This window comes from Sipha flava, unplaced genomic scaffold, assembly GCF_003268045.1.
Source record: "Sipha flava isolate LNK unplaced genomic scaffold, YSA_version1 307_pilon_pilon, whole genome shotgun sequence".
Taxonomy (NCBI): domain Eukaryota; kingdom Metazoa; phylum Arthropoda; class Insecta; order Hemiptera; family Aphididae; genus Sipha; species Sipha flava.
The window spans coordinates 738,773-766,057 of record NW_020272984.1 but is presented as its reverse complement, the minus strand read 5'-3'; the positions used below and the strand labels follow the sequence as shown (position 1 = coordinate 766,057).

General features: G+C 32.7%; 4 protein-coding genes and 1 long non-coding RNA gene across 7 annotated transcripts; 2 read left to right on the top strand and 3 right to left on the bottom strand.

Moving 5' to 3' along the window:
* The first annotated feature begins 1,945 nt into the window (after nucleotides 1-1,945).
* Nucleotides 1,946-2,798, top strand: LOC112686418. Of its 2 annotated transcripts, none has more exons than XR_003148890.1 (3): nucleotides 1,946-2,245; nucleotides 2,302-2,406; nucleotides 2,482-2,798. It is a non-coding gene; the product is annotated as an uncharacterized LOC112686418 (long non-coding RNA). The 2 variants fall into 2 exon arrangements; XR_003148889.1 differs by having other exon boundaries at nucleotides 2,302-2,417.
* A 5,949-nt stretch (nucleotides 2,799-8,747) lies between these two features.
* Nucleotides 8,748-12,459, top strand: LOC112686347. The gene is made up of 3 exons (XM_025558575.1): nucleotides 8,748-9,110; nucleotides 10,626-10,749; nucleotides 11,707-12,459. The coding sequence occupies exons 1-3, from the start codon at nucleotides 8,749-8,751 to the stop codon at nucleotides 11,797-11,799; spliced, it is 579 nt and encodes a 192-aa protein (XP_025414360.1). The 5' UTR covers nucleotide 8,748; the 3' UTR covers nucleotides 11,800-12,459.
* LOC112686346 (DNA repair and recombination protein RAD54B-like) lies at nucleotides 10,702-19,865 on the bottom strand. Of its 2 annotated transcripts, none has more exons than XM_025558574.1 (12): nucleotides 19,546-19,865; nucleotides 18,846-19,149; nucleotides 18,693-18,789; nucleotides 18,389-18,637; nucleotides 18,123-18,325; nucleotides 17,913-18,060; nucleotides 17,334-17,834; nucleotides 17,119-17,277; nucleotides 16,762-17,038; nucleotides 16,401-16,687; nucleotides 16,109-16,306; nucleotides 10,702-10,788 (listed from the first exon to the last, which is right to left on the bottom strand). In XM_025558574.1, the coding sequence occupies exons 1-12, from the start codon at nucleotides 19,601-19,603 to the stop codon at nucleotides 10,735-10,737; spliced, it is 2,535 nt and encodes an 844-aa protein (XP_025414359.1). In that variant the 5' UTR covers nucleotides 19,604-19,865; the 3' UTR covers nucleotides 10,702-10,734. The 2 variants fall into 2 exon arrangements, with proteins under 2 accessions (XP_025414359.1, XP_025414358.1); XM_025558573.1 differs by lacking the exon at nucleotides 10,702-10,788 and adding an exon at nucleotides 15,345-15,505.
* A 2,990-nt stretch (nucleotides 19,866-22,855) lies between these two features.
* On the bottom strand, nucleotides 22,856-23,413 carry LOC112686376. Its single transcript, XM_025558607.1, has 2 exons — nucleotides 23,347-23,413; nucleotides 22,856-23,245 (listed from the first exon to the last, which is right to left on the bottom strand). Exons 1-2 carry the CDS (start codon nucleotides 23,353-23,355, stop codon nucleotides 22,856-22,858), a joined length of 399 nt encoding a protein of 132 aa, XP_025414392.1. The 5' UTR covers nucleotides 23,356-23,413.
* A 77-nt stretch (nucleotides 23,414-23,490) lies between these two features.
* On the bottom strand, nucleotides 23,491-24,721 carry LOC112686375 (KRAB-A domain-containing protein 2-like). The gene is made up of 3 exons (XM_025558606.1): nucleotides 24,690-24,721; nucleotides 24,504-24,614; nucleotides 23,491-24,070 (listed from the first exon to the last, which is right to left on the bottom strand). The coding sequence occupies exons 1-3, from the start codon at nucleotides 24,719-24,721 to the stop codon at nucleotides 23,491-23,493; spliced, it is 723 nt and encodes a 240-aa protein (XP_025414391.1).
* Between the last annotated feature and the right edge of the window lie 2,564 nt (nucleotides 24,722-27,285).

Here is a 27,285-nt window from a genome sequence, read left to right as displayed (position 1 = left end):
ATATCTGCAGTAGGCCAAACAAAATTGTTTGTAGTGCAGTAAACAATGTACCTGGCGTGCAAGATCTACAAGTAATATTCAGTATGTTAAAAGAAATATATACAACGCCTCCTAGTGGTGTCCTCTGGGTAATGCTAAATGGTTCTCAAAAATATTATAAGAAAATTATACAAATGTACATTTTTATCCGGGCCGAGTTTACATCTAAATTATTTTTACCTGCAAAAACCCCGGGCCGAGTTTACAATAGACCTTTTGAAAACTTTTTCTCCTCGGGCCGAGTTTACAATCGCCCTTAGTATAATAACATAATATAAAAATAAATAAACAAATAGTATATATATATGTATATAGAAATAAATAAATAAAAGCTTAGCCTAGAGTATTATTATAATTGTAAAGTACGACCGGTTTCGAATTAAAAATTCATCGTCAGGTATAGGTACAAAGTCAATAGAATTGTTTACATATTGTTGTTAGGCTTTAACTTTGGCTTTTTAGAAATACTTCGGCCCAATATGAAGCGGCCCCATCTTAAATTTTCGAAAGACTTGAAATACAGGGTTTGGCACCACTAAACGACCCGACTCACCAAACGCAGCGACCATCATTGCGGATTTCGCGTACCTTACGGTTCATACTCGCTACCCCAAGCAAATTGTATCCATAATTGGCCTTGGTGTTAATCGATGCATAGGAATTTGGTCTTAGACATTATATTATTTTCATTATAATTCGTACGTAGTTTAACCACATCAAGAGCGTCATTTAAATATTTGCTAAGGTAGGGCATAATGATGACCGGCCCAATAAGACATAAGTATAAAACTACCCTTCGCTCCTTAGGCCTCCAACCAGTAGCTCAATTAGCACTAAATCTTATGAGGGATTATTTTTATCTATGGTCCCTATCAAAGTATTATTCCACAGGTAAAATATATTTACGACTCGTCACAATACATTAATTTATCTAGATAAGTCTTAACACTGATTGTTGGTCGTCTAAAATATTTATTACTTTTAATATAGAAGCTGAATCGTCATTCAACTTTACAAAAACATTTCGAATGCTTTGTATATATTTACAATAATAGTCTGTTGTATCTAACCATATTCCCCAACAAGTAATTATAGGTTCAGGTAGTAGTATTGCTTCAGGATCTTCGTATCTAATCGTTCTAATAGACATAATAAATACCGATCATTAAGATAAAAATTTATCTCTATCGTCTAAGTTAACCAGAAATAATATGCAAATGCATGAAAGTCCTTGCTCTAGCTATTAACAATAACGCGTTGCTATGACGTTTTAAAATTTAATTTTTCAACCTAACAATAGTGTTTAGTGCAACAATAGTTTTTTGTTTGTAATAGAGATGTTAAGTTCGTGAACGAATAGTTCATTTGAACTATTCACTTTGATGAACTATTCTGAACTGTTTCAGTACCTGTAACTTAACAGTTCACAGTTCAAAAAAATTGGTAACATTGTATAAATGAAATAGTTCGCGAACTTCTTTAAAAATTCTCTGTGGTTCGTTCATTGTTCAAAATCCTGTAAATGTTAAACAGCTGTTTAAAATTAGATAACAATTACTTAATTGCCCATAAGTAATGTGAACTACTACTGAACTGTTTACTGCTGTAATAATATTGATAAAACGAATAGTTCATTGCCAAACAATATCGGTATGATCAACAAAATAAGTGAACTTAAGAATAGTTCATTTGAACTATTCACTTGAACGAACTGTGAACTTATGAACTATTCACAGAAATTAACTAAACTTTCCATCTCTAGTTTGTAATGAATATTATCATTTTCGTGCTATGCATAGCGGTGCGTTGCGTATCCGCAGCCATCGTTGGCAGCGGTGATAAGCCTCCGTGTGCGACGGGCTGGGTACGTAATCGCATTGTTATCGTCGCGCGCGTAAATGTTCGTTATTCCACGTTTTCAGAGTTTTCCGGTTATGTTTTTGTAAAAGTCAAAGTCATGCTCTCAGTGCCACAAAGTTTCATAAGTTCTCGTATTTTTTGGTTTAGTGTGGTGGCACTGAGACATTTATCTTCATTTTGTGATGTCCGGCGGACAGAGCCTTCGTGATGAATGTCGCCGGCACCGTCTTTTATTTCTGTTCGTGTCCGACGTAGTGTGAATACTTGTTGTCACTTTGTTCCTGTTTGCAGCCATTATTGTTATACCACGTTTTTTATGTCTTATCGGTTTTGTTGTGGATCAGTCGTTAGTAACTATCGCGCAGAATATTTGCCTCTCATTAATTTGTTTTTTCCCTCTAGGGTGTTCAATTTTTTATCATTGACTGCACTATCTATTGCTTAAACGTGGTATATTGTCTTGTATGGTCTAGTTGCAGCAGCTGTGTTTGAATCATTTTTCGTGGTGTAGGTTAACGGTCTGTTGTAGTGTGCAGAATCACTTGTATTTTGTATTGTAATAATTTTTATCATTAATTACAGATTCCGGTATTGCAGCATATCATAGCTGTACAAGGTAGGTGGTGCACCACCATTTTGTCTTGTACGAAGACCGACGGGTCTATTGGCTAACAGGTAATTTGATTTATTGATTTATTTACTTATTTTATATTAGTGTGCGCCGTGTGGGCCACACATTGTTATTACATTATTATATTTTGGTTGTGCCGCTGTAGGGCCATCCAGCAGATTTTTCTACCAGATAAGAACTTTTAACCCTTTCCAACCCTTTCAAACGTACACCATGAAATATTTAAGAAAAAAATTTTTTTTTAAGAAAATTGTTATTTTAGGGTCAAATGAGGGTAAACAATTGTTTACCCTCATTTATTTTATTTAATTTATTTTATTTATTTTATTTTATTCATTTAATTATAATTATTTTATAATTTTTGAAATATTTACTTTCATTTATTATTATTATTATTATTATTATTATTATTATTATAAATTATTATAAATATAAATATATTTATAATAATAAATATATTTATAATTTATTTTTATTAATTTTCTTAAGTTTCTTAAGTATTAAATCTTATTCTTATATGAATTATTGACAATTGCCTGATACAAATTTTTTTCTTTAACTTTTTTCATTTAAGTATACTACACTCATAAGCGTGTGGAGACCTGTATTTAAGGAGGTGCCTACTATACTTACGGATAGGGTTGTTAATTTGAAATATTGGAAAATATTTTTTTTTACGATTGAGATAGTGACTGTAAAATGTCATTTAATCAGTTGATATTGTATGATATTGGTTCGGTACAATTTTGGGCTTTCCCATTTAACGTGGTTTAATCTATCAGCTGCCTACATATAAATAGGTAACGACCACAGTCATGTTTAATATTAATACGAGTATATATGTAGTAACGACAAAACCGGCGCATTATTATTGATAGCAGCTATTTTTATGATAATATTCGTAGACTAAGTAATAGTTCTAATCGCCTGTGATTTATTTACATGTTACTAATCAAGTTTTCTAAAGTGTTTTCAGCCATCTAAATTTTAATTCCAATACTTTCTTGAGTATATTAAGGAGAACATTATACTTCCCTAATTTATGATTTGTTTAACTATGCAAAGGAACTTATTTTTATTTTATTATATTGTTATCTTTAAATAATATATTTATATTATATGAATTCAGTAATTTTAATTTCCATACTTTTAATAGTATAGCATTTAAAAATGTATATTTACCTAATGGCTGATTATTATGATTTTATATTTTATACTGTTAAGTTATTAGTTTAACTATGCAAAGGAGATAATTTTTATTTTTCATTAAATTAGATTTATTTAATTACATTATGTTTATTATATTTTATATATATATATATATATATTTTATTTGTTATTTGTATATCAATACAATTTAATATTGTACTCCAATATTGAATTGTAATTTTCATCTTTCTTTAAAAACATTTCCAGATGCTGGTATAATATTGTGTGTTTCACAATATTCACAATAAATTTTATAAATATGTGCCTAACTTTTAAACTCACTAGGTACCGATATATTTTTTTGATGAGAAACTTCTGAAATAATGTGATAGCTGATGAGTAATGGGACTACTGGCAACTTATTTATAAATTTATCTATATTTTGTAAAATTTCTTCAGGTGTTTCAATAACTATTGGTCTCTTACCTCTTAAATCAATATTTATAAATTATAATAACTATAAACTAATATGGTGTTGATTGTTAATTTATATAAATTAGTTTTTATTTCTATTTAGTACAATTAATAATGCAAAAAGTACCTATTCCTTAAAAAATAAAGCATTATATTTTTACTGAAATGAAACAAAATTTTTATTTTTCACTCAAGTTATATATTTCATGAAATTTTACAACCCTACTTATGGGCCTTATCTTACCAAAACGTGTAGGTATATTTAATAAATAGTTAAATAAACATAATTCAAATTTTTTATTTAATATTGTAGTAATAAGTCTCATGAATATGTTTTCCTAGAATCTTGTGTATTTTTCACAAACAATTGTAATTATTTATGGTTTGTACTTTTGTAGTCAATTTTAGCTATTATAATAAGTTTTTGCACGAAAATTTAGTTCTAGTTTTCTATTATAAAATATAATTTATTTTTTGCCGAATATTTTAGAATAAATTCCATTTAATTTAAGCAACGCCAGTTAAAATACGAAACCATTACTCTTAGCCTTAAATTTTAGGACATTTTTTAACACCATCTGTGGGTACCCAGGGTACGGTGGGACTTTTTTTTCCTCTTAAAAACCGGCAATAAGCCCGCCACCCGGATAAGTCGACGAGGTAATGCCAGTCGTCATAATTTGTTGTTTTAATGTCACATTTTTAAAGCAAGTACAAGACAGCACTCACGATTACCCTTATAGAGGTATAGAAAAAAAATGTATTGTCTTTCCCAGCCTCGTTCGTAGGGCTGGTTATGCTACTCACCCAGTGTGAAGTCTTTACTAACCCCCCCCCCCCATGAGGACCCACCTTGACGTGGTGGGGGGGCTTGCGTTCCTCAACAGTTCCGAGAGCTATGCCAACGGTAGCTTACTACCAGCAGGGTCTCCCATGTTGGACAGGTTGACGAACTGAGGGCTGACAAAGCGGTTCTCAACAAAGGATAGGGCGGGCTCTTTAGTCTCGGGTGGCAACCGTCCTAGAGGAAGGAAAACCTTGATCAAAAACCCCCTGGCAGTAGGGTTAAAATGTAGTGAAGGAAATCACTTGAAAAGCTACAATATGAGTTACTATCAGTCAAGTATTGTTACTACCTCGGGGGCTTCGGAACCCCAAAGGTCGTCAGAAGTGGGTAGTTCCAGTGTCAAAACCGGTTCCAACGTAGCGGGCCTACTTTGGTCGTCATCAAGCGACCACGAGGATGGCCAACCAGGCCCGCGTTACTCTATCCATTACCGGTGCGAAGACGAAGAGTTGCGGGTCACGTCGACAGCAGCGAACGGCCTGGTCACCAGACGTGATCTTCGCGTCAACCACCGTCGGAAAACCGCATGCCACCGCTTGGGACGGGTATTCCCAGATGGAGCGTCGGTGCTCCGGGGACCAAGATACCAGTGCTTCAAGGACCAAGATACTGGGCGAGAACAAGTACGCGGACATCGGCGTTTAGACGGACGGGTCACCGATGACCGAAAAAGCGTTCACCGGGATGCACCACCTGACGCCGCCTCGGGAAATTTGAACATAAAGCACTGGCTGAGAACAGTAAAGGATCATATGACGAGTGCTAATGCCGAGAACTCGGTCGTGACGGTCGGAGGGACTACGGTAAAGGTTCCACCTACAGTTTTCCCACTACGTTGCCGTCGGGCCTCTCCAATGGATCCGCTGCATTGAAGTCGCCAAAACCGCCGACCGCCACTTAAGAACACCGGTACCCGTGCCGCCTCCCCCCCGCCCGTGACCCGAAGATACACTTTCGGCACGGTCGTCGACCCATTTTGCGGAGTCGGCCGCCTGGCCGTTCGGCTGGCTCGCACGTGGCCGTGGACAACGATCCGGCCAAAATACAGTTGGCCCGGTGGAGCTCGGAGTCGCCCACCGGATTGAGTTTCGGGTCGACAACACCTTCGCGGTGATCACTTCGCCGCCGTGGTCAGCCTCGGCATGGGATCGGAACCGGCGGTTCAGTGTCGAAGATTTGTGTAGCCGCCAGGAGGGCGGATTAGCCAGCATTCTCGAGGTGGCACGTGAGATCGACCCCAGTGTCGTTCTCCACCTGCCCAAAACCATCCACATATCTCAGACTGTGGAAGTGTCGAGAGACCATGGTATTGGGTGCGTGGAGATCGAGCAGGTCAGCGTTGAAGGGTGGAAGAACATCTCAAACGCCGTTCTGTATCTAGAGAGGTTGAGCGAGGGCGGGGGAGCGATCGAACCGACCGTATGCGTAATTACATGTTTAATCGGCAGTAAACGGAAGACATCATGATGTCTTATACATTTTTACATTATTTTTATACATTTTTTTCTATATATTTTATTATACCTTTTTTTGTATGGAACTACTTTTTTCAGCTACCAAATTAGTCTATTATTTTGGTTTTTTCCCCTCAGAGTTTTTCTTCTTTTTTACCTTGTTATATCATATTTATTTTTTCATATTACCAAGTTTTCTCTTCTTTTATAATAATTTTTACTTTTTTTTTATATTTTCATAATATTTACTACATTACCTTTTATCTGTGTAGGAATCTTATATTTTTATGATGTTAATATGTTTTATTAAATAAATTATTATTTAATGATTTGTCATTTTTTTGTTTTTTTTTTCTTCACACGGTTTTTTTTCCTCTAAATCTCTAAACCTTTAATCTTAAGATGCTAATATTTTTCTACGATATTACATATTTTATTACAATATATAATATACTTATATAAATATTTATATGTTACCAGTAATATGGATAGTTCAGGTAATTTGAAAAATGTCTAGACATTATTATACAACTTAAATGTTTGCAAAATATAATTTTGTATTTTATAAACATTACCTAAACAAGGTTAACTTAATCCTATTAATCCTAAAATAATTTAAGCTATAAGCGGGTATCTTCTATTTTTCATTTTTGAAAATATATCTACTGCATCATCTAAACTGATTTTTGCAGTAATATCACTTTCAACAACTATAACCAATAAATCACTCAGCCGATCATTTCCCCTTGTCAAGCGTAGATAGATTTTAATTAATTTAATGGAAGAAAAAAAAATGATAATTGGTAGCAGTTGTTATAGGCAAAGCTGAAAGAATATTTATAATCAAGGCTCGGAACTTTATGCGCTTAAAAATACTAAAATATGTGTTAAAAAACATCAAAATATGCGGTATAATATGCAGTAAAAAATTGGAAAATAATTACTTAAAAAATAATATACTGACTAGTGTACACTGTACAATGAAGTCGCTTGCATGCAGATGTAGGTATGCAGTATTATAACGAACAGAAATAATATTGTGTATAAGCTGATACATTAAGTTAGATAATTGTTTACGAATTACCTATGGTTATACAATTTGTTTGTATCATGTTAAAAATATAAATACACTGGTAAATTTGTATAAAAATAAATACGGGCCGGCAGTGGTCACTATTACGAGTTCTCGGTACTAAAGATTATAATTTATTGTTAAATGCATTGGGAGCCGGAGCAATACAAAAAATAGCCGTTGATGAATTAATTTTTTTTGTCAAACGATATAACACTTAGAATTTTGGTTGTTATATATCTTATATTATATTATTAAACTATACACTTTTTTTTAAAAAATTTTGTTAAATCCATGAAATATGCATATAAATGTTCTTAAACCCAAAATATGCAAATTAGTACAAAAAGTAACAAAATATGCAAAGTTATGCAACAAAATTTTTTATATCTGAAATATACATACTATGAATCGAATTTGTATCGAATCAGAATTTCAATATGCACTTTCTAGACAAATATGCAAATGCCTAAAGTTCCGAGCCTTGTTTATAATTTTAAGAGTTTCAGTAGAAGCTTTAGGTCCTAAAGTTTAGGAAATTCATTTAAAATTGTAGAAATAAAAAAAGATCATGAATTCCATCGTTTATCGGGTAGATGGACGGGTGCGGTATGTTGCCAGGGTCGGGTTAACACATGTGTTGCAATGTAAGCTTTTACTCCGGGGCTCTGAACGTATAGGGATGGCGTACAAGTTATGATTTTCAAATAATCAATATTCAGCAAATGTCCGTGTTAAATTCAGTAGTATGAGCATAGTTTTTGAAAATTTTCATATTTTTCTTCTCAGGAACCAAGTCAGATTCGATACAAATAATTTCTTTTTTTTTTTTTTTTTTTAATGTAACTTTATACCACTGGATAAAATAAATTTTGGTTTCATTTTAAAATATTAATAAACCATGATGTCTCGAACTATTTCTGGTTCCCTCTGAGACTCGGCATAACAAGAGTTTACGGTAACCGGTCTAGGTATCTGCGCAATCCTTAATCCGAGTGCGTAGATCGTGAAAACACGTCAAACCTAACCGACGCAGCAGAAGCCGTTTGTCTGAACACAGCAGAGCACACCCCCACGGACGACCGTGGTCGCAGATTTACGACGGACGAACAACGCGTCGGCGGCACTCGGGTACTTCCGTGCGCGACTCGTGGTTCAGTATCGATTTGTTCGGCACCCCCCTCCGCACGGCATCGGCTCAGCTGGTCGGTACCGCCGCGAGATGATGCGCGTTGCGGCCGCGCGGCCACCGACGACGCCGCCGTCGCCGTCAGCTGCGTGCGTCGTTTGTCCGCGGACGTGCACCGGTCCGTGCGTTTGCCGTGTCACCGCCACGAAAATGATCGCAGACCCGACGGCAACCGTCGCGAAGCCCGCGCCGCCGACGCCACCGTGGCCGTCGCGACCCACGGCCGCCGCGGCCAGGCTGTCGTCGCTGATCGCGTTGCTGGTGCTTCTAGTGCTGCTTCTCGACGTCGGCGCCGCGTCCGCGTCCATATGCAAAGCGGGCCTATGCACGCGCGAACAGTACTGCTGCGGTGACGGTAAATGCTGCGACAACGTGTACAGCCTCTGGTACCTGTGGTGAGTGCGCCCCTGCCCGTAGTGTGTACCCCGCCAACGACCCTTAGTTTTCCTCTTCGTTCGCCACTCGGTCAGGATCCTGTTATCGTTATTATTCGCGGGGTCTACGGTTTTACGAAAACGTTGTTCCGGTTCGTATCTCACGTCCAAGTTTTCTCTACCTCTCTACCTGTAACCCGTATCGGTCGTAAAGAGTTGAGACGCATTAAGTTATCATCAAGAGCCGTCGAACGAAAAATGCATTTACAATGCAAACCCCCTCTTGTTATCTCACCGCACCTGTTCCGTTATGTGTAACGTTTCAGTCGACGAGAAACGTATTCATTATAGGTGTTACTATTACGACGAGATGTTTTCCGAGATATTTTCCGCGATTCAACTTTTGGGTACAGATAAAAAAAACTGCTGATCTGCGCCAAAAGTTTCATTGATCGAAAACATCATAGGTTATAGGATAATTGGACACAAACGGTACTTTAGAAAAGCGATTTCTCGATTTTCTCAGTAATTTTCCTAAGCCTGAGCGCAAACCGAAAACGAACCCTCTGAACAAATAAATTCCGTCAGTCCATCGTTTACGATCTCGTGTTTTCCGAATCGCTAGTTGTACGAAAATCAAAATTTAAACTATTTCCCCAAGTGTTCAAAATTCAGACTCGGCCAATTTGTTTGAGTTTGAAAAATTTTTTGATTATTTCCTAAAATGCAATAATAAATCAGTTATTATTTTGTTGGTTTATTTGCCATCGTACAAGATATTTTGGTAATTATATAATGGAAAGAATAATTTTATTATTAGATGATAAATGTTTTAACGTTTATCATAATTTACAACCGTAGATGGTAAAAGGAATATTCCATGTTATTTTGGGCTTCGAGTGATTTGTATACATGCGGAATTGTTATTCTTGGTATAAGGCCACTTTCAGGATTTATATATATATATATATACATTGCGGTCCGCATTAAAGCTCAATAAATATTATTTCAATTTTCAAATCACTAGTAAATTTATTACCTGCTTCTATTAGTATTTAAATTAGTTAGCTTTGAAATAATGCGCATGAACTTTCTACGTTTTAACTAATATACTTGGCATTCCATAGTACCTAAATACAGTCATAGGTTTTTAGCACCCCTTAGTTCAAATGTAGCACTCCTGTTTTTTTTTCAGATTTATATAATCTATAGGTAGTAATTAAAGTTAAATACCATTTAATTTTATTTTCAGCAATTTCAGCACCTCCAATATTTGAGCTCTAGTTGCGCCCCAAAATACAATTCTTTGATGTCCGAAAAATTGTTGAATACATGATACAAAAAAAAAAAAAACGTTTGATTAATAGTGAATGTCACCATTTAATAAGATTGACTAAGGCATTGTTTTAGATTTTTTTTTTATTATTTTATTAAAATCCATTAATGACCAATCGTGCGCCATGACGAGAATTCCGATAGAACACAGTCACGTGCCTTGAAATGAAAAAATGTGTTCACTTGGTTTATTGTTCGCAGCGGAGGGGTAGCCGTCATGTTGTTTGTGGTCGGATCGTTTTGTCCGGTGATCAGGCAGTGCTGCTGTTTCCGAACTCCGGTGATCGTCAAATACGTCCCAGTGCCCACGTCACCAACGAAATTCGTAAGTATTAACAACCGAATGATACATTTTCGTATACACCTACGCACAGATTTCCTGACCATAAATATAGTACTTATAATTAATGACCATATATATACTGTATCAACGACGTATTTCAAAAGAAAATGGTGGTACATAGTTATTCTCCCGAGGGTTTTAGTTTTAATACAAGTGTATATTTAAAGTTGTAATTTTTTATAATTATCGTTCATGCTGCTACTAAAAAATGTTTAATCACGATTGGTGCGTACGATGAATCCCAACGAATCGCATTTTTAACAAAAAATATCCAGCCCCTATACACCAAATGTGATTGCTGCTATAAAATTAAATGTACCCCGCTCACGAGTTGAAATTCCTGTGCACATAACGGTAGTCCAGGGTCATTAAAAAGTGTTATTGAATTTCGTACACATATTAATTCGATGTTTCAATGTAAATGCATTGCAGGAAACGTGATGTTCAAAAAAAATCTCCTCTGCGTCGTTCGCATAGATTTTTCAATATAAAAGCAATGTTTTTTATGCTTATTTTATGCTTCGATAGCAACTAATTTCTCTTTTTTTTACGACTGCATTTACTCACATGACGGTTCGATATTGTATCGTCCGAAAATAAAATAAAATAATAATTTTACCCACAACGGTTCTGAATTTCACAATCAAATCAACCCGCGAAGCAGCACTACCAAGTCCGGGGACGCGAAATTCGATTTCATTAGGTCACGCGCATATCAACTCGACCGAGACGATTAAAAATAACCCGCGGCTTACGTATACAATAAAAAACAACGACCACGCACTACCCTCACACCACCACCACCACCACCTATGACCGACGCCCACTGGCCATCTCCTGCAGTCCCTCCGCACTGTTCACTTGCAACAATCCAACCTTCTTTAATAGCACATAAACGTACGTGTGTTTGATATTAATTTTTTGAATTGTTTCCGTAAGAAATATTCCGACAGTGACAAATGCACCAGAGTGGACGTGACGCTGCCGTTGCCGCCTCAAGCTACCACGTTGGACATCACCAACTGCATATAACACGCTCTGCTTTTAATAATACCAAAACAATAGTGATAAAAATACTGTTTGTTCGTATTACAACCGTGCGATTGAGATCGTCTCCCCCCACCCCCGTGACGTCCACCACAAGCCGTTAAACGTCGTCCGTCGCGTAAGCATATTGTAATACGTACATATTAAATAACAGTAGATCGATTCTTAGCCCACGACATAAATTTTGTACAAATATGTGTGTGAGTGTGTATAGGTCCAAGTAATTGTATATTATCTGTGCGACCGTATCGCGTACAATCGAAGTACATTTCCTAAAGACGTGAGGATGAAACGTTACTTCCGTTTTTACTTCGTAGACATCCAGTCGAATAAAACCTGATGCTTCTCGGTGTACACGAAAAACATAATCGGTAAACGTACGAGAAAATTCGAGTACAGTTTTAGCGCATGCATTAGCAAAAAATTAGTATTCCGTACACGTTGTATACGTCCTTAAACGTACAGCCTCCGGAAAACACGTGAACATCGTGCCACTCCACTGAACCACCGAATCAACAGGAGTCCTCTTGCCCAAACGATCCATTAGTGATTTCGGCAACGCTGGATTTCGATAAGGATCACAACACGTAGTGCCCCTGCAGGAGAGTGACGAAAAGGTTTGTGAAAGGGAGAAGGGACAGCAACGTTTTTCGTACAAATCGTACATCGAGTGCACGTGCACACAATGGCGTATTTTCGATAGGGAGGTCCTGGAACTTGACCGCCCTGAAGAAAAAAAAGGTTCAAAAGTCGTAAAATATCCGTTACGAAGGTACAAAGAATATAGAACATCCGTAATTAAAATAACGCTAAAACAATATACAGTCGAGTCCATAGGCGTGCGCAGAGTTCTTGGTCAGGTGCAGCACACATTTTTATCGGTCTTGATACCTTTTATTTTAAGAAGATAACATTTATAGCAAACTCATTATATATTACATATATTGAGTATATTACTGTATATAGCAGGGATCTTCAAACTTTTTAGGCAGAAAGCCACATAATTTTTCAAAAATAACTTGCGAGACGTATGTGCATACAATAAAATATATTTCTATTAATATAATATAAAAAATATATAAAAATCGATTGATATTACTGTAATCTATGATTTATATTTTAAACTAAAAATGTAATAATAATAATAATATGTTTATTATAATTGTATTGATATGCATAGAAATCTGTTAATATGTGTCACTTTTATATTTATAATTGTACTCAGTGTTCTCCAGAATTCATTATTTTGAATTCGTCTACTATTTTTTCAATTTTAATGTTATTTAAATTATTTTGTTCAACAAACAATAGTAATAGTGATTCCAGCCTTTCTTGTCACATTGTATTTCTGAGTTTAGTTTTTACAATGGTTAACTTCGAAAATGTCCTCTCACAGCTGCAGCTAGTGACAGGTATAGTAGAAAAATCTATTAAGACTTTTTTAAAATTTGGAAAAATGTCTCCCTTTAAATTTTCTTTTAAAAATCTAGCCAATTATATCCAGATTTTGTTGATGTGTTATTTGGAACACTTGTAATACATTTTAAAATTTTAATATCAGCAATAAATTCTTGAGAAATTAAAAAAAAAAAAAAGAAGTAAAAAAAAAACTTTTTTCAATAAGCAAATGTATCCTTTTATAGACTATAACTATATTCTTAAAATCGTCGTCCCAGAAATGGCAGATGCAACCTATGCTGCATGTGCTGCACCCGTGCGCACGCCTATGGTCAAGTCGCGATAACTCGAAAAACTTGACAACTCGAATTGTATTTTATTCCACTAGAAAATTTTTCCCCTATAAATTAGTTAGATATTTCGAATAATACATATCTCGAAGAGTATTTTTATCCTCCTTCAATTTCGAGTTATCGCGACTCGACTGTAATTATTGGTTCATACCTCGTACGAATTTCTTTTAATATTATAAAATCGATTATATCCTAAAAATATTTTAAATCCCCCTCTCCACACACACACACACACACACACAATTCGAAAATACGCCACCGCGCGCATGTATTCGTGTACGATCGCGTTGTACCTATGGGCCCGAAGCACAAACCATTACGTCCTTTTAGAAATCATCATCGTAGTCCCGGACACGATTTCGTGCCGTACATCTGACCACCACCGCCCTTCGATCATCCCCCTAAACGTATAGAAAACGTACACGTGCGTAAGCACACGCAGACCCCGGGTACCGGTAACAGCCTTACGACCGCTTTGAGTAACTCCGTCCAAATCTATTGCACGCGCGTACACATCGCGTTTTCATGATCCCTCAGGTACGATTCAGACGACGTTCGACGCCCGGCCGAGTGGGGGAGGGGAGACGTTATCGATTGTTGTCGAACGGCCGGCCGGTCATCGCGTAAATTCAGGGCCGGCCGCGCGCCATCGTCTAAACGTCCGGAACGAGTGTGCACTCTCGGGACGACGGTTGGGGCCACTTGGTCGGCGAATCGCGAAACGGGACGAATGATTTTTCGAGATCTCGACCGGTCCGCGGAGAACAATTGCCGACCATGCACATTTTACCGACGACACGTCAGCCCCCTCGGCGCGTGTTTGCTTCAGCTTTCGATCGCGAACACTCGTGTCGGTGCGCATCAATCATTTTCCGTCACGTGGCTTCACCCTCCGCGAAAGTAATACGAAACGATTTTTTATCGGAATTGTACACAATCATAAAAACGTAGTTTTAGGGGAATAGATCATAGAGATTCGTAACGGTAGCGCGTGTCCCGCATTAACCGAGCGATCAAGAAGTGCCATCGTTAATTTTTTTTTTCCTCAAATTCTTTGTGTCAAAATGTCAATGTCGTTCGACCGACCGCTAGCTTTCAACGAGAAAGTTACACGTTCGAGCGCAACATGTCAACAATAATAATAATAATTACTTAGTAGGAGATTAAAAATCACTAAATGTCATGTTTTATGACGTAAATCAATTTTAAGAAAAGTATCAGTATTACACCATTATAATATGGCTGAATTAATTTGTGAAAGATATATTTTTAAATGTAATCATAAGACTTAATGGTTTATATAAATCATGTTTACATATAAATATATATATATTATATAATAAGTGTTAACTATGTATACTAGTTTAAGAGTGCAAATAAAAACATTCTATTTGTGAAAAGTAAAATATTGTTAACTATTATGTATCTTGTTTGCATTGGTATTTAATAAAAAATTATTAAAAGAATACATGTATTCATTTCAGTATTTTTTTCAACGGTTAGGGTACTACGATTTCATAGGTATCAAGTTAAGATTATTCTATGAAAATAATTTAATACCTACTTCAAACACCAAACGTTGATGAGATTGACATATTTTGTGATATAATATAAAATTATACATTATTACAAGACACTTTCTTGAGTGTATCATAAAATATTTAATAAATATTAAAAGTCAAGAGTCATAAAATATTAGCTTGAAATATGTTTTTTTTCCACATTCACATCATCAATATAAAATTGTATAATTAATAACTATAAATAGCTTATTTGATATAAATTGATTATGTTTTAAATACAAAACACGAAAGAAGCTTTCAAAACAAAACCAGAGTATGTGTGTACATAATATTTTAATATTCATTAGATTAAATTTAATTTGTTTTATTTTTAAACAAGAATTTAATGGTTTTTGAAACTCCAAACAGGTTCATCTCCTAAAAGAAAATAATCATAATAACAATAATTTTAAAAATGTATTATAATAAATCACAGATAGTATATTAAATGAATGTGGGTAATTTATAAGATACAAAGGCATTTTTTATCTTTGTCTTTTAAAACAACAAAGCAATTTAAGTATAAAGATTACAATTACAGTTTTTAGAAAATGACAACTAATAAATTAGAAACCAAAACAATTAACATTTGAACTACAGTAATATCTGTTATCATAACTAGTAATAAATAACTAACCACTGCACAAATTAACTATGTTTACCTAATATTTATTTTTACCACATTCCTTGCGTCAATAAAAATATAGTTATATATTTGATACAATATGTTATTGGTGACAATTTGAAAATAAACAATGGTTTGTTTGGTAATTAATAATAATTTTTATTGTGTAAAAAACCAATATTTTCTGTCATGGGTCACCTTTTTAGACCACAGGCATAATTTAGCCAACAAACACATTGATTACTTTAATATTACTCCATAATACTCCAGTAGTAATTTTATTTTTACTTTGATAGCTCAAGTATTCAAATTTAATTTGTCTTATAGTATAATCATGAAGTAGTATTAATACTTACATCTAAAAGATCTTTCTTAAAGGGAGATGAATAATGCTCCCATTTCATTAGTTCATTCACTCTTAATGGTGCTTCAGATTTTTCATCATTGCATTCATGATTACTATTATTATTAAGAACTAGCCCATTACCACCACAGTCACATTCCAATAAATCATGAGTCAAACATAGTGCATCTCTTTTGAAATTGAATAAATCCTACAATGTCAATGTAAAATTAAAAATAAATTTACACATAAGTTATGAAAAATATTAGGATAGATATAAAATATTGACAAAGTAGAAATTTTACTTTTAATTGATCAAATGATAATTTTGTGTTATTTTGATTATCAGGATTTGTGATTGCTTCGCTCAGACCAGTTTTACTAATTTGTCTTTGAAATATTTTTTCTTCAATTGTACCACTTGTAAGTAACCTATATATATGAACACTTTTTTTCTGACCATCTCTCCAAATCCTCGCCATAGCTTGTTGGTCAGATGCTGGATTCCAATCAGAATCATACAAAATTAAATTAGATGCACCAACAAGATTCAAGCCCACACCACCAGCTTTGGCACTTAATAAAAGAACACCTATGAAAAAACAAATTGTCTATTATAGAACTCAAAACAAAAATTATAATTTAACTGTAAAAACTATTAAATACTATATTCAGATTGTGAAGTATTGAATTTTTTAACTATATCAGTTCGCAGGGCGGTAGCAGTAGTTCCATCAAGTCTCAAATATTTGTAATTCTTTATATTACATAGCTTTACAAATACATCTAATGTCTGAGTATAGTATGATATTAAAACTGTTTTTTCTGAACTATTTTTATGCAATTCTTTTAGTAAGTTCTCGACGACTATAAGTTTTCCTGAACTCTCTATAAACAAATGTTTTGAAACAGCAGTACGATTCAAATGTTGAGTTAGTGTCTCCTATAAAATATCAATTCAATACAATTTATAAATTAAAATAAATTAACTGCATTCAAATATATATCTTATATTTCATGTACTTCGGTAGAATCGGAGATATTTTTTTTGTTCAGTACTAAATCAGGATGATTGCAAATTTTTTTCAATGTAGTAATGACACCAAAATGTGAAATAATACTCAAACCAAATTCTTGAACACGATTTTCCCAATATGAAACAGTTTCTTCATATAAGGAGATCTAAAATAAAACTTAATTTAACCCCATTTAGCATTAAAGAAGTTAAAAATAATTACTTGAACCGGGGTCATTGCACAAAATACTATATACTCGTTTTTTGAAGGTAAATATTTGTTATTAACATTTTGAGTTCTTCTTAAAATGAATTTTTCAGTTACTTCATTAAGTTCCGTAGCTTTTTTTTTGCCTTGAGCAATAATTTGTGGATGACAATCTGGTTGTTGAGATTCTACAATTATATCCTCAAATTCACGTTTAAACATTGCATAAGTGCCCAATATTCCAGGATTAACAAAGTCTATTAGTGAAAAAAATTCTGCGAGCTCATTCTGAATTGGTGTACCGGTCAACAAAACCCTTCGTTTACATTTTACCTGATTTAATGCTATTGATGTATTCGTATTATTATTTTTTAACCGATGGCCCTCATCACAAATCATTAAATCAAAATTAATATTTTCAATTTCTTCAATACAACGCACCAACATTTCATAAGAGGTAATCATAACAGGATAGTTCCGAGTAGGTAATCTAGCAAACTCTGAAGGTTTATTTTTCTATGCAATTAAAAAATTTTGATTTTAGTACAGTCAATAACATTTTAGATAATTGAAGAAATTTTAAAATAAATTTACTTGATCAACAGCAAATAATCTTAATCTATCCTTTCCCAACCATCTAGTAAATTCATTTTCCCAATTTCCTACTAGGCTGCTAGGTGTGATTATCAATACCCTTTTAGCCAATGGTATTCCTCCATATGGTCCTCGTTTTAGTAACATCCTTTAATAATAAATCACAAATAATAAAAGCATTAAAATAATAATATTAAAATAATTACATACCAAACTAAACAAATAGTTTGAAATGTTTTGCCAAGACCCATCTCATCGGCTAAAATAGCACCAAAATAATCTTCTGATTTAAAGCCAGAAACACATTCATATAAAAATGTAATTCCTGTTTTCTGGTGAGGTCTAAGGTGTTTTGCTAAGAAAGATTCAAGAACAACTGGAGTAATTTCTTGGTGTTTTTTGTTGAAGAAAGACTTTATATTTAATAAACAACACAATGAACACAACAAATAACAATTTTATATGAACTCATTTACTTGATGATCAATATCAGGTTCAGGCATGAATAGTGCTTCTGGTGAACTCATGTCTACTGATATCTTAGGTCGTTTACGAGGAGGTAAAGGCCTTGATACAACAGATAATTTTTCACTCTGTGCAATATCAGATTCAATAACTAAATCTAATATCTGAACTTGTTTACTACCAACAACAATAATTGAGCCATCTTCTAAATCCAAAGGTTTTAAATCAGTGGTACAACCCAGCTTATGACCTTCTAAATCCTAAAAAATAATATTTTATTAAAGAGAAAAATATGGCTTATTATACAACTATTACATAAAGGGTTGCTAATTTTTCATGTACAGTGAGGTACCCATCACCTTCCCATGTTTTATGCTTTTTTTTCGTCTGCTTGCCCCAAGTGACATTATATCTAAAACCAGACATTAATTAATAAACAAATAATAACTAACTTAAAATAATACTTACTTTTTACTATTCAAACTATTTGATGATTGAACAACAGTCTCTTTGATTTCTTTTTTACATTCAACTTCTGGTATTTGAGCTGATACAGGTAAATTAGATTTTAATATTCTTGGACCTATAGGTTTTAGTTTTATTTTAGGCACATTTTGAGGGACTTGCAAAGGAGGAACAACAGGACTTTCTTTTGCACAGCTGGGAGGCTCAAAAGTTTCAGATACATCTGTTGCAATAGTAGTTGTGTTATCACATGACTTAATGAGTGCAAGAATATCAGACTGTGACCTAACTACTTTTACTCCTTTTTCTAAACATAAATATCGAAGAATATGAAAATCACATAAACATGTTTGAAAGTAAATTTATTTAAATTAAATTAATTTGAATATTGTACAACATATTGAAGTGTATAATAAGTTACACAGTGTATTATTTATACATTTATACAACAAACAACTGTAATTCAAAGCAATATGAATTGAACCAGTAACTATAAGCATTGTAGTCATCTTCGTGATCACGATGACACTTTGGCGCCATTTCAATTCCTGGTATACATTTTAAAGTACTTGATGGTATTAGAAATCATATTAGAAAAAAATTACTTGGAAGTACATAATGTAAACATCCTAAATCTAAATCAAATAGAGTAATTCAAAACAGTAATACTATTCTCAAAATAAATAATGGACATAAAATATACCTAAATCCTCTTTAGGAACAAGTGGAAACTGCTGAGATGGTGCCCGACTTCTTCTCATGATAAAACAAAATCAACCAACTAACTGGACGGCAAACAAATGACATAGATTGTAAATATGTTCAAAACGTTCAAACCCTATTGCATTTAATACAGCTAAATAATATATACGAACAGATTAGACGTAACGAACGACCAATATACAAATCCCGCGTAAATTTAAACAATTAATTATTCGTTTTAAGAATATTAAATCCTAACAAAAGAGAGAAATATTTCAAACGCGGTAAACTGGGAAAACATATGTATTCGTGTTATTATCATTGAATATTCCCAACCGAAAATATCTTATCTCTCACAGTTTCTATTATCTTGTGATCGTTTCTTATCACCACGGACCGAGACACGGTTTAAAGCATGATTTAATATAATATTATAATTATAATAGTATTATCTTAAATAATGGTTTAAAGGCAAGGTTTAAGCCGGTCCCACACGCAGGGGCGGATTGGCAATAAGTCACATCAGTTCCAACTTGAAGTTTGATTTTAATGCATCTTTAAATATATATTTATTTTTTTTAATGATTTTTATTTATTTTATAAAATAAAACTTTTTTTTGGTAATTATATAAATATATAGAGCGGCCCAAACAAAGACCGGCCCAACGGGAAGATTCCCGATATCCCAATAGGCCAATCCGCCCCTGCCCACACAACTCGTGTACTAGGCGAATAATCGTCAATCGTGATGCTTTACGAGTCGTATAGGCGTTTAATCGTCAATTAAGACGATTATTTTTACTCGCCGAGTCACTCGCGGTTTCCCGTTGGTGTCGGATACAACACGAGTGACTCGTGCTGATAAGAAATTTAATCTTGGATTTTCCCCCAAAATAAACTATTATTTATTGTTAATTGTTGGCGATTACGAGTCGTGTAAGAGCATTGGCGATGATCAACGAATAATTGATTGAATAATGATTGACGAATAATCGGCGAGCACACGAGTCGTGTAGGAGCAACATAATTACAAACATCGTACATCGTACAAACTTGGCAAGTACACTCGCCGAGTATACGCTCGGAAAGTACACGAGTCGTGAGGGACCGGCTTTATAGATAATATTTATAATGTATAAAGATTGGTTTAAAGCAGTGGCGTAACTGGGAAAAAGTCTAGGGAGGCAATATAATATATTTATTATTACCAAAACCTTGACACCCCTCCACCTCACCAGTTAAAAGATATTTTTATTGTATGTATTTTATACACTATATCTAATTGTTTGATTTTACATAAGTCTTTTAACTCATTTTGTGGTTTAGATTAACATAAAATGTAGGTAGCAGGTACTAGGTACCAATATTGTTAAATAATACCCATAAGAGTTCATTAATAAAAGGTGCTATTTGTACTGATGGATTATCTGGGGGGCAAAATTATACCTTTATCTCTCAAAAAATTGTCACGGGGGGCACTTGCCCCCCCCCACAATTACGCCACTGGTTTAAAGATACATTTTCCAAGGCGCGACATGTCGTCAATATCTGTTTATCAGTGTTGGGAATAGATAATGCAACATTTATCTAGATAAAGATAAAAGATAATTTCATTTTTATCTAGATAAAAAAAAGATATTTTCAAAAAATATTATTTTTTGGTCAATATTTCAAATTCTAATAATTTTTATGAAAACTCAATTATAATCATTATTATCAATAGGTACCTAGGTGTTTAATGTTTATTGTAATAATGTAGGTAGTGTACCATTAAGCAATATTAATACATAATGTACAATATTTAATGATAGTCACTAAAATGTTACACAAAAAAAAAAAATTAAATTTGCTCTGTACGTATCAAGATGAATATATAAAAAAATATTTTAAGTTAATAATATTGTTTTCCATATAACATTAATTTGATGATTTTCATCATTCTATAAGTAGTAACGACTTTACGGGTTCCAAGAGGGAAGTAATGACTATTCAGCGTATGAGTGACATGTTTATATTAAAATCAAATACCTATTATATTTGGAACTTCCGAGGAAAAATCAGAAATTAAGTTTAAAAATACCAAAAATATTTACCTGACATGAAAATTTAAACAAAATGTCATATCAAGAAATAATAATTACTTATTAATAATATACGAATTATGATTATGAATACAAAATCTATATGTATAAAAGAAAGTCAGGTTAGTTACACAGTTCGTTTACACGAAAATAATATCAACTGTTTTGCAAAACACGACTGAACTTTGGGTGGCCGCGACCGACGACACTACTGCTCCGGGAGTAGTGCTGTGCGACAAGTCGCCGCGACACATCACAGCAACTATTGAAACAATAACAAAAATAAAATAATATTGTTAATAGAAAGCACTTTTTCCGGTTCATATTCATAAAATGGATTTTAATTTTTCTCCAGATATCCTCTTCTAAGAATGTTATTATTTTTTAAATGTCTATTAATTAATATTTCGTAAAAACCTTCAGTATCACGATATTTAACATATTATACATATCTGTTTTATTTTTGACTTCAGATGGAAAAATATAAAATCTTCTTCACCTTCTTCATCCAATAACTATGTCAAAATATCATTATTATTAATGCTTATTTCAATAAATTTATCCATAGTAATTTAAACAAAACTATATTAACTAAAATTATTAGTATTAACTACACGTTATACCTGAAAACATCTGTACTTGGCCACGTTAGGTTAATTTACCAAAATCGCAGCGACATATCTCGCGCCTTGGAAAACCTACCTTTTTTTTTTTAGATGTACAGGTTAACTATCGCTAGTCCGCAACTCGGTCAGACTGCGTTACGGTTCAGAAGTTAATATTTTCAACACACGTGTAAAGCGCTAGTAGAAGGTAGGGTTATATATTACTGAATAACTGACATATATATATGTCGTAGCCACATAGTGAAATTGACCATTTCATGAAAAGTTGACCATTTCATGAAATGGAAACGACTTTTTAACACTTCGTGAAATACGGAAATATTTCATGATATGGTCACTTTTTCATGAAACGGTCGTTCCGATTTGACATCGTGTAATTTTTTTCACAATCTGGTCGTTCACTTTGTGTACCGAAAAAATATTTTATATTTATCAAAATTTTATAATAATTTTGTTTGTTACATTGTGTAATATGGTAAGTATATTATATTAAGTTTAGTTTTGATATAATTAATAATACGAGTAGTAATTTGTAGGTAATTAAATAAATTATATAATAATTTTAATAACTTATATATAATATAATTTATCGTATAGTTAATAATTATTTATTTAAACAATTCAATGAATTATGGCAACGGCTGTTACATTTAATACTACTTTTAAAACAAGCACAACGTTTAGTTTGACAAGCACTTTTGCATGTACAACTCAAAAATCCTTGACCTCCAGATATAATTTTAACTGTTTCACGCAAAGTTAATTCGTTTTGCTTGTCAACTTGATTAGCAGATATGAAATGTGATGTGGTACGCTGCATATTTCCAGAACTTAACCATCCTTTAATTAAACCATGTTCAGTTCCTATTCTATACAACTCATTTTTTTTCTCAACTATAACAGCAATTATGCGTGCTGGGTCCAAAGGCCCTCTATCGACTTTTGGAACAGGAATTGTGATACAGTCATTAATATTGAACGTAGGAATTATAACCTATAACAAATAACAAAAAAAAAATTACTTAAATATATTGTACACATCCATTTTATTTACTATGTATGTCAAATTGTTATAAATAATAAATAATTAGATACCTGTAACATTCTTTTGGCGGCTTTGTTTTGACCTATATGCGTTGCTTCACGTTCTTCTTCTATTTTTTGATTTGTTTTACACAAATTACAAAAGTCTTCTGTGGATTCAATTTTACAAATTCCGCAATATCGTTTAACATTTATTTATTCTTGTATATAAACTTCTTGTGGTAAATTAGATGTTGTTAATCCAACCTTAGGCTCACAACCAAATAATGCTTTGTAAGGAGATCGGCCAATTATGCGGTGGTGTGAAGAGTTTTTCTGGAATTGGACAAACTTCAATCCCACAGACCATTTTTTAGATTTATTGTCCTTCATCCATGCTCGAAGCATATTTTCGACATCCTGATTGCTACGTTCAATACTTCCCTGACTTTGAGGATGTCTTGGTCTCCCATGTACAATAATACATTCCGACCAAAGTTCCTTAATTTCGTTAATAACAGAATTTACAAACTCTCTACCGTTATCACTTTGTAAAACTTTCGGTGCACTAAAAGTTAAAAAAATTGTGAGTAAATTAGATGCTACTTCGACCGCTCGTTTACTTTCAAGTGGAAATAAAGATATAAATTTTGTATGGTGGTCTTGATAGTTTAAAATCCATTTATATTTTCCGTCAGGTAATGACTGGAAATCCACCAAGTCAACTTGACCTCTCTCGTTGAAGTCTTTGCTTACAATTGGTTTGATAACCAATTTACGATTTGACCCTTTCTTACTATTACAGATTGCGCATATTGATAGAAAAGTTTCAATAGCTGGTCTTGAAATCGAAATATTAATTGTGCCGCACGCATTTTCCCCACACCACCATGTCCAGTACGTATATGATTATCACTTAGTCTTTCAAACAAGTCTTCGTATGACACAACATACCTATAAAATATATAAATTAATTATCATTGTATATTATCATTTATTTATTTATTTTATCTAAGTGGCGCTACGACACGTATAAATGTTCACGTGCAATGTGCCATAGCGTCGGATTTCCACTTTCTGTAGCGCACATTCGTAATATTTATTGGCAAGCCTTCAGTCGAGCACAGTGATCGCTCTTGGACCGTCGCGCCGCGGTCATCGCAGTATGGTTTTCGTACGCAATTTGTTTTTAATTACTTATTTACTTTATAGATATAAATATATCTTACTTGATATCATCTTTGTCGTCCGTTTTTTTATGAATTAAATATTTCTTCTCAGCCACAGTTAATACATCATATTTTTGTAAAATATAATAATCACCTATTTTCTTTGCACCTCTGTGAAATTTAAATTTAAATTAGTTACCGATACTCACGATTAATGAGTGGTCAAATTATCTATTTTGTAGGTACTTGTTTAATTTAGCATCAGTAATTTCGGCCATAATTGTCTCAATCTTCATAATTTGTATATGGCTTTTTTCCCGGTTTGTCCAAATAATACTTGTTCATTCGAATGTAAAATTCACTTTTTGGATTAAAATCTTCCATATTATTAAAATTATACAAAATTATTTTAAAGTAAATATCTAAAATGCGTGAATGTTCGAGCACAATGTAATCCGTTCACCGACTATACACTTTTGAACAAAAATCTAATATGATAAATCAAAATTAATAAAATATAATCGGCTCGTTTCAGATAACCAAGTAATTTTATTCAATAGATATTATTGTATAATAGAATTTGTGGTAAAGGAATTTCGTGCTTAAATCAATAGTTATAAATTATAACTTATAACATATTTCATATCTACTGATAAAAATGATTATAAGACCATGATAAATATTAAATATATTTTCGGTACACATAATGAACGACCAGATTGTGAAAAAAATTACACGATGTCAAATTGGAACGACCGTTTCATGAAAAAGTGACCATATCATGAAATATTTCCGTATTTCACGAAGTGTTAAAAAGTCGTTTCCATTTCATGAAATGGTTAACTTTTCATGAAATTGTTAATTTCACTAAGTGGCTACGACATATACATTACATTGTGTAATTATTGGTACTATCCTTTGATTTGTATTAAATAATACAATTTAATAATTACTATTATAAATTTAATATAAGTTATAATAAATAGAGCCCGGATTTATATGCATTTAAAAAGTGTTAAATATGATGCAAATATGGATAGAAAAAGTGGCTAAATATGCATTGATATGCATTATGTTACACTTTATAAAATGTATTTTTTTAAAAAAAAAAAAAACCGCAATTTTATAGCAAATAAAATTCTAAATATTTTATCAAAAACAAAAAAAAATGATAATACCCACTGCTTAATATTTCAAATCATTTAAATCAATCTAAAACTTTTAGGAAATTTAAAAACAAGAATACAAATAAAAAAAACTAAAAATAAATATTTTAGATTTTATAAATATTTTAGATCATTTGAAGTTACCTATTCTCAAAAAACGAATAGAAAACTTGAATAAAATACAAACATTTTTAATTCTTTAAAACCCTATTAAATATGCATGTTTTATGTATTTATGAACAAATATGCAATAACCCTTGAAATATACAAAATATGCAATTTAAAGTTTGGTGTTTAAATTCAGTGTGATATGAATCGTGGACATTTTAAACCTCCATAGACATGCATACACTTAGTACAAACATGCAAATGCATATAAATCTGGACTCTAGTAATAAATATACTTATTTAGATATCATTATGTCAATATCTAATTATCATTACTAATAGATGGCCAAATGGCAAATTATTATAAAGTATTTATTTATTTTCGAACAACTTTAAATGACGATTGATGCATTATCATTATTTAAAACTGTTGATTACACAGAAAAAAATTGGTTAAGAAATTTAAAAGTAGGTTTTTTGATATTTATATCCATATCATCTCTCAAAGTTGTAGTTATTCTACTAAAAGTCACTTGCAATGTGACTCATTAAAACAAACATAAATATTCAACTATATTTAACATGTTTTTTTTTAATTTTAAACCAACTGTCATTAATTGTTTTCCAGTATACTATAATATTGTTGTCATCCAAAATACCTTTTACCTTCTTCAAAACTGTATCAAAATAATACAAATAAATACAATAAAGTAACAAATAATTTTTATTACTTATTGTATATAATCTATAATAATTGCAAAGGCCACAAGCAAATAATACTTTAAAATAAAATTAAAATTAAATATCTAAATATATTAAAATGTTTTCAAATAATGCAGTTAAATAGCATAAGAAACTAGGACCATATTTAAAAATTTAGCGGGCATATAATTTATGATCCCCCCCAAAATAAATAATAATAATATAACATTTATTATTTTGCCCATAATCGAGATTCTTTAATATTAAAATAAAACTTAATCATTTTAAAAATTAATTTTGCTAAAATATTTTGCCACCCTTAAGACTTGACGCCCCCGGACATGTGTCTACCCATGCTCCCCCTTAAATACTAGTCTGCAAGAAACAATATATTACTCGTAATAAAAAAAATAAGCAAAAAACTGTATTATTTACGTTGAGATTAGTTTGACTTTATTTTTCTTTTGTCTACTCTTTTTAATTTCTTGGGGATATCTTGAACTGCAGAGTGATTATCAATGCAATTTAGATATACGATAGCTAACCTATAAATCTTAAATCGTGGACCGAGATAACGTACGGCCATAGACCTATAAACTATTAGTTTATAAATCTATGTAGGGACGTTGTACCAAAAAAAAAAAAGTATCGATACTTTTACTTGGTATCGAATCGAATGAAAATACCGATATGAATAAAATATCGAAACGAAAGGAATGATAAAATCGAAACGATCAATTCCTGTTACATTACTCATGTATCGTAAGAAAGTTAAGACTATATATTATTAAATATACTTTGAACAAAAATTAGAAGAAATGTAATTTGTGAAAATGAAATTATTTAATAAACATAAATAGAATAAT